This window comes from Chanodichthys erythropterus, chromosome 2 (genome assembly GCF_024489055.1).
Source record: "Chanodichthys erythropterus isolate Z2021 chromosome 2, ASM2448905v1, whole genome shotgun sequence".
Taxonomy (NCBI): Eukaryota; Metazoa; Chordata; class Actinopteri; order Cypriniformes; family Xenocyprididae; genus Chanodichthys; species Chanodichthys erythropterus.
This window is the reverse complement of record NC_090222.1, coordinates 28,507,181-28,522,206: the sequence shown is the minus strand read 5'-3', so window position 1 is coordinate 28,522,206 and position 15,026 is coordinate 28,507,181. Positions and strand designations below refer to the sequence as shown.

General features: G+C 35.9%; 1 protein-coding gene across 3 annotated transcripts in view; it reads left to right on the top strand.

Annotated features, from left to right (window-relative positions):
* The window catches only part of invs (inversin), a 37,839-nt gene that overhangs the window by 1,464 nt on the left and 21,349 nt on the right, over positions 1-15,026 (top strand). For all 3 annotated transcript variants that reach the window (XM_067408178.1, XM_067408172.1, XM_067408164.1), the window contains exons 3-5: positions 7,750-7,834; positions 9,490-9,656; positions 12,921-13,094. In XM_067408178.1, coding sequence (XP_067264279.1) covers positions 7,750-7,834; positions 9,490-9,656; positions 12,921-13,094 — 426 coding nt within the window. The remainder of the gene's footprint in view (positions 1-7,749; positions 7,835-9,489; positions 9,657-12,920; positions 13,095-15,026) is intronic.

The following is a 15,026-nucleotide window of genomic DNA, read 5'->3' as shown; positions in this document are numbered from 1 at the left end:
CAAAGTAACTGTACTGAGAGTATAAAAAGCTTGCATATTACAGACACATTCATGTCTTTAGAGATTTCCACCACACTGCATATCAAAGAGTTATAAATGACTCTCTTTAAATATTTTGTCACATTAACAAGATGCATTTCACTGTGTTAAATAGCAGGTGTGAATGTAGAATGCAATTAAAAAGCTGTTAATTATACACTTATCGTGAGGTATACCAGAGCCAGAAGATTTCAGCTTTTGGTTAATTTCACTTATAAGCTATAATTTGTAATTTGGGTATTCTAATTCAGGTTGCACTTAATTTTACTGTATGTGTACTTATGGTGTACTTTCAGTGTACTTATCCAAGAATTTACAGGTAATATAAGTTAACTACATGGGTTAAGGTTAGGTTTTGAGGTAGGTTCAGAGTTATTACCTAGTTATAACACTGTTATTGTAATTGGTATAAGTACATAGTTTGTACATGTGTAACAGGACTGTACAATAAAGTGCTACCCTAATTCTAAATCAGATTTATATTATATTCACATAAGTTATTAAATATTTAAAATATTTATTATTTATATATTTATTAAACATTTACATTTTTAAATATACATATATTTTTTAATATGATTAACATACAATATGTGCTTAGTTTATATATATATATATATAAGAGACTATATATATATATATATAAGAGACTATATATATATATATATATATATATATATATATATATATATATCTGTGTGTATGTATATATATGTATGTATGTATGTATGTATGTATGTATGTATGTATGTATGTATGTATGTATGTATGTATGTATGTATGTATGTATGTATGTATGTATGTGTGTGTGTGTGTATACTGTATATATGTGCAAAAGTCTTAGGCCACCATTAGATGTTGTTTTAGCAATGATATAATGACCATATATAATTATTTCTCAGTCTCTGATTATAACCAGAAAATACAGTAAATTTAAAAACAGAAAAAAATCAGAAAAAAAAGCTTCTATAGGCTAAGTGGCAAGTATTTAGTGACCTCCCCTTACACTTGAGCAATAGCAGGAACCAGGCTCTCTTAAACCTAATTGGAATGGATAAGGACTGGAAGGCCAAGAAAACTTCCAAAATCTGATGAGAAGTTTCTCAGAGTTTCTTCTTTGAGAAACTGGAAAAAAACCATATATATATATATATATATATATATAGATATATATATATATATATATATATATATATATATATATACAGTGGCATGAAAAAGTATGTGAACTTATTTAATAAAATAAGAGGGATAAAAAAAATGCATGTTATTTTTTGTTTAGTACTGTCCTGAGTAAGATATTTTACATAGAAGATGTTTGCATTTAGTTCACAAGACAAAACAATAGCTGAATTTATTAAAATAGCCCCATTCATAAGTATGTGAACCATTGATTCTCAATACTGTGTGTGGTTACCTGATTATCCACGACTGTTTTTTTGTTTTGTGATGGTTGTTCATGAGTCTCTTGTTTGTCCTGAGCAGTTAAACTGAGCTCTGTTCTTCAGAAAAATCCTCCAGCTCCTGCAGATTCTTCAGTTTTCAAGCATTTTTGCATATTTGAACTCTTTCCAGCAGTGGCTGTATGATTTTATTATCCCTCTTATTTTATTAAAATAATTCTCATTTTCACAGATTCTGCAAGGGGTTCACATACTTTTTCATGCCACTGTATATATATATATATATATATATATATATATATATATATATATATATATATATATATATATATATATATATATATATATATATACCACTTGGCCAAAAATGACTTACACACAGTTTGGCACAATTTGGTATGTTTCATTGCATCATGACAAATGATACAATTGAAATGTGGAATGCCCACTTTAGTTTGACCCTTGTGTCCCTTTAGCCTCAGCGTGTACAGTATGAATGAAAACAATCCATTCAGTGGCCTCCATGTTAAATGTGACTCTTATATTAATATTTAATGAAGTGAAGGGTAAGTGAATGTTTCTGAGGGAAGCTTGGCTCTCTCCACGGTTAAGTGAGCTGTTAATAATTGATGATGTGCTGATTTTTATGGTTCTTTGAGCGTGTTAATAGAATAATGTACTTACTGACTGCACCAATAGAATAATGCAGTTAACGTGTGTGTTTTGAGAATAATGCAATTAGCATGTGTTCAAGGGGTCATTGCTGAGGGAGAGAGCAGGCAGATACACACATCTACATGATCTGTGAGCGAACACAATAACACAGGTCATTGCTTTCTAACCTTATAAACACCCAACTGATTCAAATCTTCTTTCATCTTTTTCATTTCCGCTGTCTCTCTCTCTTCTTCTCTTTCCCCACTCTCTCGCTCTTTCTCATTGATTTTCTGTTTGTTTTTCAATCACATTATTTCCCGCGCACAGCGGTGTAGCCAGCGGCTAAATGGCCCCTCTCTTACTAATTGGACGTTTAATTAGATCACAGATTTGGCCCAATTAGTCGCTGTAGGGAGGATAGGGGATAGCCTGGGGGGCTGTGTGTATCTTTGGGTGCGTGTTTATGAGAGGAGATGGTGAAGAGAGAAAGCGAGGAACAGAGATACAGAGAAGGGGGAGCAAGAGAGCGAATGGGAGGGTGGAAGAGAGATATCTCTCTCTAGGCTGCCTCATTAGAGATGTCAGAAAGGGTCTGCCATGATACTTCCCCCTCACTATGAGTCCAGCCCCAAGAGACCTATCAGACCAACCCGGCCCAAGTGTGCTCCCGGGACTCAGACCGTGCCGTCTCTCAGTCTCAGGAGCAGCTGCAGTTCAAATCACTGCCGCATTACCTGCGAGAGCCACCGCCAGCCTCAGTTTATCAGTGAATGGTTCCATACTTTCATGAAAACATACAGAACAAGGGTGTTTCCTTCGAGGTGGCACTGAATTTTTAACTAAAATTTCAGTATAAAATATGATATCAAATAGGCAGCATATGTTTTGCCTCCTATCAGCTCATTGTGGTCTCTGAGCTGATGGTCCTAAAGCATGGCGTGAGTGTTAGGGAGTGCCTCTGCATCAATGTGATTGGCTGATTAAGCTGTCAACAAGATAATGGCTGCCAATCATGTTCACAACTGGCCTGAATGGGTCAAACTGGTAAAAATGCATACTAGTAGGACTCATTCAGGCCATCTTCATTGAGGTACTTGGACTACTTTTGGTCGAGTTTGTATTGAAATGAGCTAAAAATGACTTTTTGAAATGAAATGAGTGTTTAAGTGAGCTTTCAGCTCTGAAATTAAAGCATGTTTGTTGGCTAGTGGTCCTAAAATAGGTGAACTATTAAAAATTATTCAATTTTGGATAATTTCTTGATTTATACATATGTATATTTGTGTGCATTTTGTTTTGTGATTTCACCAGAAAGAATAGAGTATCGGCAACGCCATTAGGCGACAGATTGACACGCTCATCTGTTTGAAGACTGTGCATGAGCAAAAAGAGACATTGACAAGCGCTATTAGACTGCTGAGACAGACCAGATTACAAATGTAACTTAAAGCTTTTTGTCATCCTAACAAAATACAATTTGGCCATTTCTAATTATTGGGGGGGTGTCTATGGTAGTTATGGCCCTAATAGTGAATAAAAGGTGCTATGTGTTTGTTATTATGTGTGTGTTTATGTATGGAAGCACAGAATTCTCTAATGCACTCATGATATCTTTCTACCACTTATTGTCCTTTGATTGTGTGCATTGTGTTTGTTATACGTCTTAGATGTCACACATGTTTGACAGTGTGTATTGCTTAACTGTTTATTAGCACTTATGTTTTTCACTTGTTGTGAATGACACTTTTGGAACTACATAATTGCATTACCTTGCCCACTGGAAGGCACACCTTCTTCACCAGAGGGACTCATTTGTTGCTCTGCATTATGGGAAACCACGGCTAATGAGGCACAAGGTGATCATGTCAGTCAAGACACACTATGGATGGCATCCACAGGGATGCTTGCTTGCATGCATCCACAGCATGGAACCCTTTCTCCTTGGAGAAAGTATGGAGGATTTGCCCTCTGGGCATTAGATGAAAGAACCGGTGTCTCTCAGTGAGATACTTAAAAGAGATTTAAATAAAAGCACTGTTTTTGGAAAGGGAGAGGTTGATATGAATCATACAGATCTGCTATTGCAATGCCAGGCACTGCTTTACTGACAAATGTGCACACAGCTCAACTTCTGACCCTGTGGTTTGTTCTTCATTATTCTTTTTTTTTTTCCTTTCTGTCTCTCTTTCTCCCTAAATCCTGACTCAGCTGGTTGTTCAATAAGATGCTGGTGGGGAGTCATTTGGCTGGGTTAGACAAGCTGGATGCTTGCCCACACATGCACACACACACACACACACACACACACACACACACACACACACACACACACACACACACACACACACACACACACACGTTTTATGGGGACTTTCCATTGACGTAATGATTTTTATACTGTACAAACTGTATATTCTACCCTGCTACACTAACCCTACACCTAAAACTACCCATCACAGAAAACTTTCTGCATTTTTACATTTTCAAAAAAACATCACTCTGTATGCTTTTTAAAATTTCTGTAAGACCAAAAGTGTTCCCACAAGGTTACCCACTAAGAAAGTAAGATCTGGAATTTATGACGTTGTGGGGTCCTTCAGTCGGACTAAGACAACATATTAAAAATCATATATAAGAATGTTTGAGAAAATCTTAAGTCACTATAGTATGGTCCTTCCCTATACACTATAACTAAACCTACCTGTCACAGGAACCTAACATAATTACATAATTCTAACATGACTTTATATATATATATATAAAATAAACATTTGAAGTGGATCAAAAAAGTTAATCAGAGTTGTCCTAAGAAGAAGGTTTTAGGACAACTTGATGGTTTTGATCCACTTCAAATGTTGACTGCTGTATGGATATATACAGTCAAACCATTTCATTTCAAAACATTTCATTCATTATCACAGTTTATTCACCATAGTTTAAAAAATGTCAATTTCTGGTGCATTTACAGAAATGTTTTATTAATGTGCATTGTCCCTGTTAAAGGTGCCCTAGAATTAAAAATTGAATTTACCTTGGCATAGTTGAATAACAAGAGTTCAGTACATGGAAATGACATACAGTGAGTGTCAAACTCCATTGTTTCCTCCTTCTTATATAAATCTCATTTGTTTAAATCTCATTAATATGTACACCCCCAATATTTGCATATGCCAGCTCATGTTCAAGGCATTACACAAGGGCAGCCAGTATTAACGTCTGGATCTGTGCACAGCTGAATCATCAGACTAGGTAAGCAAGCAAGGACAATAGCGAAAAATGACAGATGGAGCGATAATAACTGACATGATCCATGATATCATGATATTTTTAGTGATATTTGTAAACTGTCTTTCTAAATGTTTCATTAGCATGTTGCTAATGTACTGTTAAATGTGGTTAAAGTTACCATAGTTTCTTACTGTATTCATGGCGACAAGAGCCGTCGCTATTTTCATTATTAAACACTTGCAGTCTGTATAATGCATAAACACATCTTCATTCTTTATAAATCTCCGATGTATGCATGCAGCATGCATGACGAACACTTTGTAAAGATCCATTTTGAGGGTTATAATAGCTGTCTGAACTTTGTTTATGCAATGATAGAGTCGAGAGCTCGGGAGGGGGCGGAGAGCATGAGCAATTAAAGGGGCCGCAGCCTGAATCAGCGCATTTCTAATTATGCCCCAAAATAGGCAGTTAAAAAAATTAATTAAAAAAAATCTATGGGGTATTTTGAGCTGAAACTTCACAGACACATTCAGGGGACACCTTAGACTTATATTACATCTTATAAAAAAATGTTCGATGGCACCTTTAACTAAACAAATAAATAAATAAAACAAACTGTCAGTAAAACCTAAAATCTTAATTATGTCAGATAACACTTAAGCAAAACATGGTCAGGTCAAAGTGTCTGAATAATTTTTAGTTCCAAATTTGTATCAATTTTACTGGTAATCCACTGTATGAAGAATTTTTGGGTAGAATATGCCACAGTTTACTTTATTTTGCTATCCTCACTTATATAAATTATAACAATAATGTCCTGCACCCACTAGTAAAAAAAAATAATATATATATTATATCTAGTTAGTGTGTGAATAAGTTTTGGTTTGACATATATATATATATATATATATATATATATATATATATATATGTAACCCTGCAAAGTAATAAATACAAGTACGCACCCACACACAACATGAAGTGCTCTCATTCTTGTGTACATTGCATAAATCTTTAATGTGTTCCAGAGTTTCAAAGGGAAAATGTGAAAGTCTAAATAAGTGTTATTTTGTGACTCTATATCACATTTTTTTCACTTGTATCTAAAACTTTTTTTTAATGAATAATTATACACCTTCTTTTCGCTTGGGCATTTCTGTATAAAACAGTTAATATGACAGATGCTGTATATTTTTTAATTGTTATTGGTTAAAATGTTATTATTAAGTGAATTACTAGGTAAATTAAATTTGAAGCTGTGATAATCTACAAAACCAAAGGTTGTTAATTAAATTAGTCAAAAATGAGTATGCACCATTGAAATGAAAATTAATATAATGGCACTATAATTTACATTAGATTTTCCCTCTCCATTTTTGAAAATTAATTAAAAAAAATATTAACATGTTGAAAATTACCAGCTTCTTTTCTAAGAAGTCTGAATCTCTTTTATTTCGCATTCAAAAGAAAGTCGTTTGATTTGTACGCCAGGCATTGTTGTTATTAAGTCTCAGTGTGTGTTTGCATGTATGTGTGCGTCCTAGTCTGGAGGAAATTGAGGAAAGCTTGTGGTCGATATGAGCGAAGCCCCCATAAAAACCTTCTCTCACGGAAAATCACTTCCCACGCGATCACGCAAGCACACACACTAACGCGCAGTCTTACGCGAACACGCTCGCGACTACACGTACAGATAGAGCTCGTCCTTCACCTGCACACCTTTCTCAAAGGCATCCCCCTGCTGTCTTTTTTCCACATTGTGATTCCAAAAGCAGACTGTGTGTGTGCATGTTTTTTGTGATGTCTGATTTCCTTCGTTTAAGTACACAGAGTCATATAAAGCTGAATTATAGTGTATCAGAGAGCATTTAAAGGCTTTAATCAGAACATACACACACAAACACACATGCTACTGAAGTAGTTGTAACTCTTAGTAGTTTTATGAGTCTGCATTAACTAACCCCAATTACCCTCTCATGAGGTGCGTGAGAACAGAGCGGCTAATTAGTTGTGTGTGTGCGAGACAAAGAATGGCAAAGAAAAGCGGATTGTATGAATGGGTTATGGTGTTCAGTGAAAAAGTTATTTCTGCGGTCATAAACACACTTCACACACATTTAGTTTGGATTTGTGTACGTAATTGATTTTTTTTAGTCTCTTGCAAAATTGATGAGCATGAATAAGAGATGAGTTGGGCAGGGTGTGTCCCAGTAGGGGATTTGCCCCCTCCCTGTTACTTCCTGTCTGAGGATTACCCAGCATTCCGGCTGAACCACTGCGAATGGATGTAATGTTGGTTTGGTCACCATTCAAAGGTTGATTCATAAAAAGTGAGTTTAGATTCTAGGCCTGTAAGCTTGATGTTTGGCCTCTGAGTGAACATATTGCATGACCGCCGATGTGTGTGTTTGTGCACCAGGCGATGCTGCTCCCCCAGAATCCGTCTCAGGTGCACGCTGCCGCTGTGAATGGAGACAAGAACACCTTACAGAGACTGATCACAGGTATCACACATATACAGTCAAACCAAAATGTATTCAGACACCTTAAATGTTTCATTCATTAATACAGTTTATTCACTGTAGTTTAAAAAATGGTAATAAAATATGACAAGATCTCAGAGTTAAACTGTGTCAGAAAAATTAATCTTAATTATGTCAGATAACACTTGTTCAAAGTGTCTGAATAATTTTTGGTACCAGATTCTTTATCGATTTTACTGGTAGTCCACTCTATGAAGAAATTTTGGGTATAATATGCCAGTTTACTTTATTTTGCTAACCTCACTTACATAAGTCTCCTGCACCCACTAGTAAAAATATATAAAAAATGTCTGAATAATTTTTGGTTTGATTGTATATCCATGCTCATAATGCTCTGTGCTGTTCACTTTTTCTATGTAAACCTGTACGATGTATTTTAAAAATACACTGCCATTCAAATGTTTTTTAAACATTTTTGAAAGAAGTCTGTTATGCTCAGCAATGCTGATTTATGTTATCAAAAATACAGTGAAATATCATTACAATTTAAAATAGCTGTTTTATTTAACATATTTGAATATGTCATTTATTCATGTAATGGCAAATATTCAGTGCCACATGATCATTCAGAAATCATGCTGATTTGCTGCTCAAGAAAAGTTTTTATTATTATCAATGTTGAAAACAGTGGTGTTTAATATTTTTGTGGAAATTCTGATAATTTTTCAGCATACTTTTAAACAAAATATTCAAAAGAACAGCATTTATATGAAATATAATTGTTTCAGTGTAAAAGTCTTGGCTGTCAATTTTGTCAATTTAAGTATTAAGTTATGAAAAAAAAATAAAAAATTACTTAATGCTTTAAATTATATTATATATATATATATATATATATATATATATATATATATATATACACACACACTATTTCATCCTTTTGACAATAACCAGTATTCACATTTAAAAAAAAAAAGAAAAATCATGATTTCAACCAATTGTTACAAAGTACATTCAAAATGTTTAATATGTGAATTAAAATACAGTAAATATGTAAAATTTAGTTAAATAAAACAAAATCTAAATTTAATAATTTTCATACTTTTGAGGAATGTACTGAATTCAACAAGGAATGCATTTCTTGACCATTGTAGTACATTCTTTAATATAAATATATTGTCTGACATTACATCTGTCATGTTGCATTGTCCTGACTTGAATGTTTTTTTAGTTTTTTTTTTTACCTATGATGTATTAATAACAACTATGTAGATAATTTATTCTGGTACCAACAAGTACCATTTAGCAATTTATGGAAGAACTTTCTGTAAAAAATCCTGCTCTGCTCAAAGTTCTCATATTTTAAAATTGAACTCCCTTATGGGACAGCAAAGTGTCCACTGGTTCACACTTCAAACTCCTAAAAGATGCAGTATGTTAACCAGGTAGCGTAAATGTTGACGGTCATTAGTAAACTTAATAAACACACCAAAATTCCATTAATGTCATTGCGATATTGTTTGGTTTTATATCGCCAGCAAAATCGTCATAAATCTACTGTGAATATTCAATATATCACTCACTGTTTAATATATCACTACCTATTTCATTTTATAGTAAGTATGGATTCCAATAGCAGTTTACTTTTTATGTGTGTGTGCGCTTTGTGTTCACAGCAGAGTCTCGTCTGCGGGACAGCGAAGATCAGTTCGGCCGGACTCCTCTGATGTATTGTGTGTTGGCTGACCGCTTGGACTGTGCAGAGGTGCTGCTTAAGGCCGCCGCAGCCGTCAACAAGACTGACCACAGTCAGAGGACTGCACTGCACCTCGCAGCACAGAAGGTGACACACACACACACATCCGTCTGTCTCTGAGCTGACCCTGTTTTTGATAGACACTTACAAATTTGGTGTTGTTGGGGTTTACTGCCCTCTAGTGTTTGTGATGTTGACATATTTCTTGCTGAGATTTAAATATGAGAGCGCTTGTTTGTGTCATATGGTATTTTGACTTAATAAACGGGATGGTTTGAATGAGACTAGAGGATTGGATAGGAGAGGAAAGGAAAGGAGAAGAGTGTGAGGAGAGGAAGACAGGGAGAGATGGGATTGATGGCTAACACTCTGACATCTAGATCAATAAGAGCTGTAGCTCAGGGATTAACACTCTAATTGGGCTGGGAATAGAGACTGAGAACCCTGACACACACACGAGGGCTCTCCCCGGAATGTTTTACACGGGAGCTAAGGAGGCCTGTGAGGATACTTGATGAGAGGGGAGGGCCGTTCACACTCAGACACATTCAACCCTTTAGATAGATAAACAGCCTTCTCTATCCCAAACGCAGCCCAAGAATAAATGTCACAGGGTGACACCAAGCAGTGTTTTTTCACTCCATTTAGATATTTTGCAGGCTTTGGATGATTTATCATTTTAGTAAAATGCAGATAAAATATATGGTGATTTAACAATTCAGTCTAATGACTTAAAGGTGCTACAGAGGATCTTTTCGTCGACTGAGAATCCAAAGACTGTTAGTGAGTTTTTGAAATGAGCGCAAGCGTAAGAACAACCCCCCTCCTTCACAGCTCATTTTGAGGGAACGCCTCCCAAAACTCGTGCAGGAGTATTGGAACACGAGTGTTTACCACCGGCATTCGCTGTGTTGTGTTTGTGGATTCATTATGTTGGACTCACCGCAGGTAACTCATAATCTGCAGTTGTTACTCCCGTCTCCTGACAAAAACATTGCATGCGGCGCCTGTGGAGTGTGGAAAGTTACTGGAGAGCGCAGCCGCGCTCGTCTCTCACAAGGAACGTCACGGCAGTGATTCACAAGCCAGAGGGCCAATCGTTTACGTGATGATCGCGTAAACGATTGGCTGATGTATTTAAGGCCCTACCTCGTGCACAGATGATGTATATTAATATTATTCCTTTCAGTGCACCTAATAAATAGTCTTTTATCAGTTAGTAAAGACAGTTTCAAGTAATATTGCAAAAATGTATAAACAAAACATCCTCTTTAGCACCTTTAAAGGAATAGTTCACCCCAAAAATGTGTTCACCCTCAAGCCATGAAAGAAGCTATGACTTCTTTCAGCCGAACACAATCGAGGTATATTAAATAATATCTTGGCTCTTCCCAGCTTTGTTATGGCATTGAATAGTGCTTGTGTTTTTGAAGCTCCAAAAAGTGCACCCATCCATCATAAAAGTAATCCATACTCCTATGGGTTAATAAATGCCTTCTGAAGCGGGTTTTTGTAAGAAGAATATCCATATTTAAAACTTTATAAACTATAATCACTGGCTTCCGGTAATGGCTGTACGTGCGTTCATTCATGAGAGAGTCGAATTCCGGCGGAAGGGTGACCGCTGACCCTATGTATGACGTAATGTAACTTCTCTTGTATTGAAATCCTCCATTTTGCTTTAAAACTTCTCATTTTAGACTTCTAATTTGTAAAGAGCATTTTGTTTTGCTCTGTCCTTACAGCTTCTGTGTTTGTCAATTCTCACCTAAGCTTACGCTATGCCTACTTCATACGTTGGATTGTAAATTGGATGGAGGCAGTTCTGAATGCAAACTTGCAGTCGATTGTAATAAAGGTGCAGGGTTTAAGTGGACTAAATGATAGGAGAAGTCCGGCACACGTCTGGACAGAGAAGTCTGTTGTTTCACATGAAGATAGAGTGATGATATTTTGATTAAAATTTTTTAAAAATGAAACGAATGTCTAGATGAATTGTTCACAAAAAGATCAAACATTTAAAAAGTAGTTAGGGTGCAATTTGAAGGTAAAATATGTAATTTCTGGAGACACCAAATTAAAATGCAGAAATAATGACTATTTTTTTAAACTATTTTTTTTTTTTTGTCTGCCATTGGACAGACAAAAAGATAGTCCCACCCAAACTCATGATAGTGTTGATGTGTCAGGGATGTTTTGGTCACCCCAGTTTTTTTTTACACTTCTGGGGGAAATCAATTTACAAATACCTCTGGATATTAAGTACAGTCACTAAAGTAACTGAACTAGATAAAATAGTTGTATTTTGGGCCTTGACAGAAACCAAACTTAAAGGATTAGTTCACTTCAGAATTACAATTTCCTGATAATTTACTCATCCCATGTAATCCAAGATGTTTATGTCTTTCTTACTTCAGTCGAAAAGAAATTATGTTTTTTGAGGAAAACATTCCAGGATTTTTCTCCATATAGTGGACTTCACTGGAGTACAATGGGTTGAAGGTTCAAATTGCAGTTTCAATCCAGCTTCAAAGCGCTCTACAAGATCCCAGCCGAGGAATAAGTGTCTTGTCTAACGAATCAATCAGTCATTTTCAAAAAAAAAAAAAATGTATATACTTTTTAACCGCAAATGCTTGTCTTGCACTAACTCAGCGATGTGCCACCCATTACGTAATCACATTAGAATGGTCACTTGTGACGTAGGCGGAAGTAGTCAGAAGTCAGACGTCCTTTGCAAAAAAGGTAAAACAACAATGTTGGACAATTTTGAAGTTTGAGGAGAAAATGAGTTTTTCGCCCTACCGCTTCCGCCTACGTCACGTGTGACCTTTTCTAACGTGATTACGTAATGCGTGGCACATCGCAGAGTGCATTTGAGGTTAAAAAGTATATACATTTTAATTTTTGTATTTTTTTTTTAAATGACAAATCGTTTCACCTGACAAGACCCTTATTCCCCGGCTGGGATCGTATAGAGTCCTTTGAAGCTACACTGAAACTGCAGTTTGGACCTTCAACCTGTTATACCTCAGTGAAGTCAGTGAAGTTCATGAATAAGTGACTCTTATGAGCCGGTTCTTTTAATGGATCAGTCAAATAGACCTTGAGAATTACTGGCTTGAATCAGTCTTAACAAACTTCACATGTTCTAATGACTTAGCTCTGACTGAATAATAGTTATATAGCATAGTGAAATTATTTGAAAACATTAACATAAACATTTAGAGTAAATGTAGTGTTATTCCTGCTCTCCATTAGGTTGTTGTGATCCTCTAATCATTACAAATTATTTCTGCAAGTAAAGTTAAAAGCTGTTTATGAATTTTTGCATGTGTACATGCTTTTCAGGGCAATGTGCGTTTCATGAAACTCCTCCTGTCGCGCCATGCCGATTGGCGTTTGAAGGATCTGGAGGAAATGACTCCACTGCACCTGGCGACCCGTCATTCGAGCTCCAAACCTCTGTCTCTGCTCCTCAAGCACATGGCACCTGGTGAGGTGGACACACAGGACAGGAATAAGGTACCGAACAATACACACAGATACAGACGCTACACATGCTCACTCACACACTCAGCGGCTCTTATACTTATGGCTTGGGTGGGGATCAGGGGTGAATGTGAGGTTAGGTGGTGTGTGTATGTGTGCGTGTGTGTTTGTGGTTGTATATATGCCATAAAGCAACAGGGGGGCTGTGCACCCTCTGATGTTTCTCTGGAGGATATGAGCTCTGTTTAAATTGTCTAATAAAAGATATTTTCTCAGAGCTGCTGCGAGAGCTTGCCAGGCGCCTACAAGGCTCAGGATCTCATCGCAATGTTAACCTTATGTGTGTGTGGAGTGACAGTCACACGCGCTGCATGCCAAAGACGTCTGCCACGAATCGCAGAGAGGATACACACCGGCCCAAATTCACAACAAAGATGATATATATGGATTTTTATAAGAAAAGAAAAAAAAAGCAGATAATTGTGAGATCAATCTTAAAATAACAAATAAAGCCACATTGTGTGATAAAACAAATAAAATTGCAATTACAAGAAATAAAGCCACAGTTACAGAAAAACAACGTCACATTTACAAGAAATAGTTGCAATTATGAGAAGTAAAGTTTGGGGTCGGTAAAAAGTCATTTAAGCTCATCAAGGCTGCATTTATTTGATAAAAAAATACAGTAAAAATAGTAATATTGTGGAAATATAATTACAATATAAAGTAATTGTTTTCTAAGTTAATATATTTTAAAGAATATTTATTCCTGTGATAGCAAAGCTGAATTTTCAGCAGCCATTTCTCCAGTTTTCAGTTTCAGAAAACATTCTAATATATTTGGTAAACATTTTTTCTAATTTTCAATGTTGGAAACGGCTGTGTTGCGTAATATCTTTGTGGAAACTGTGATACATTTTTACTGGATTGCTTGACTAGATGACTAGAAAATTATAAAAAAACACTTATTTGAAATATCTTTTCTAACATATCATTATACATGTCTATGTCTTTACAGTCAATAAATAATTAGAAAATATAGCTGCTGGCAGCATTTATCAGGGTTCAAGCACTTTAAGGCTTTAAGCACATAAAAAGGTATTATATTTTATTTAGCAAGCATAGAAGCACTTAGATCATAGATGGAAAAGACTATTTAAAGCCAATACAGGCAATTTACTAAGGAAAAATATGTTTTTTGAAGTTTTTTTGACAGTTATAGCACCACCTATTGCCTGATCTCCTCATACATGTTTGCCCATACATATGTGTGTCAAATTTGGTGAAAATATCTCATTTTGTTTTGAAGTTATAGACATGAGCGACTTCGATTGTATATATTTTTTTTTTTTGCTACATCCTATCAAAATTTTGACATTTGGCATTAGCATGTAGTTAACGAACTATGGTTCCGTATTTACCACGGTGGCTCCGTCTCCATCAGACTAACGGTTTCGAAGATATCCGCAAAAGTTTTTTTAAGCGCTAAATCACAACATTGCACAAACCATAAGGCCAGTGTTTGGTATCACTGGACTCGGCAAGGATTCAGGAGTCTCCCATGAAAAGAAGTTGACCACACGCAAAACTATAAGCATTTGGAAATTTTATTTTACCACTAGGTGGCACTGGTTCGAAACTTCTCAGGCTCCTTCAGGGCGTCGTGCAGATGACCCATACCGAGTTTCGTTCTGATGGCGGCCATGTTTTTCAAGATACGCCAATGTCCTCATAGACAATCATGGCACCTTGGCAGCTGTTTTCATGGGGTTTTTTTTGTGTTATTGTGCCATCAAGTGTCCATTCACCAAGTTTTTATTTTTTTTTTACTGTGATCAAAGATTGAGCTCATACACGTGTATCAAGTTTGGTGAAAATATCTCATTTCGTTCAAGAGTTATAGCCGTTTTAGTACAAGTGGCTGTGCCCACTTCGAACATTTTGGCAGCCCTTAGTGACCGTGAA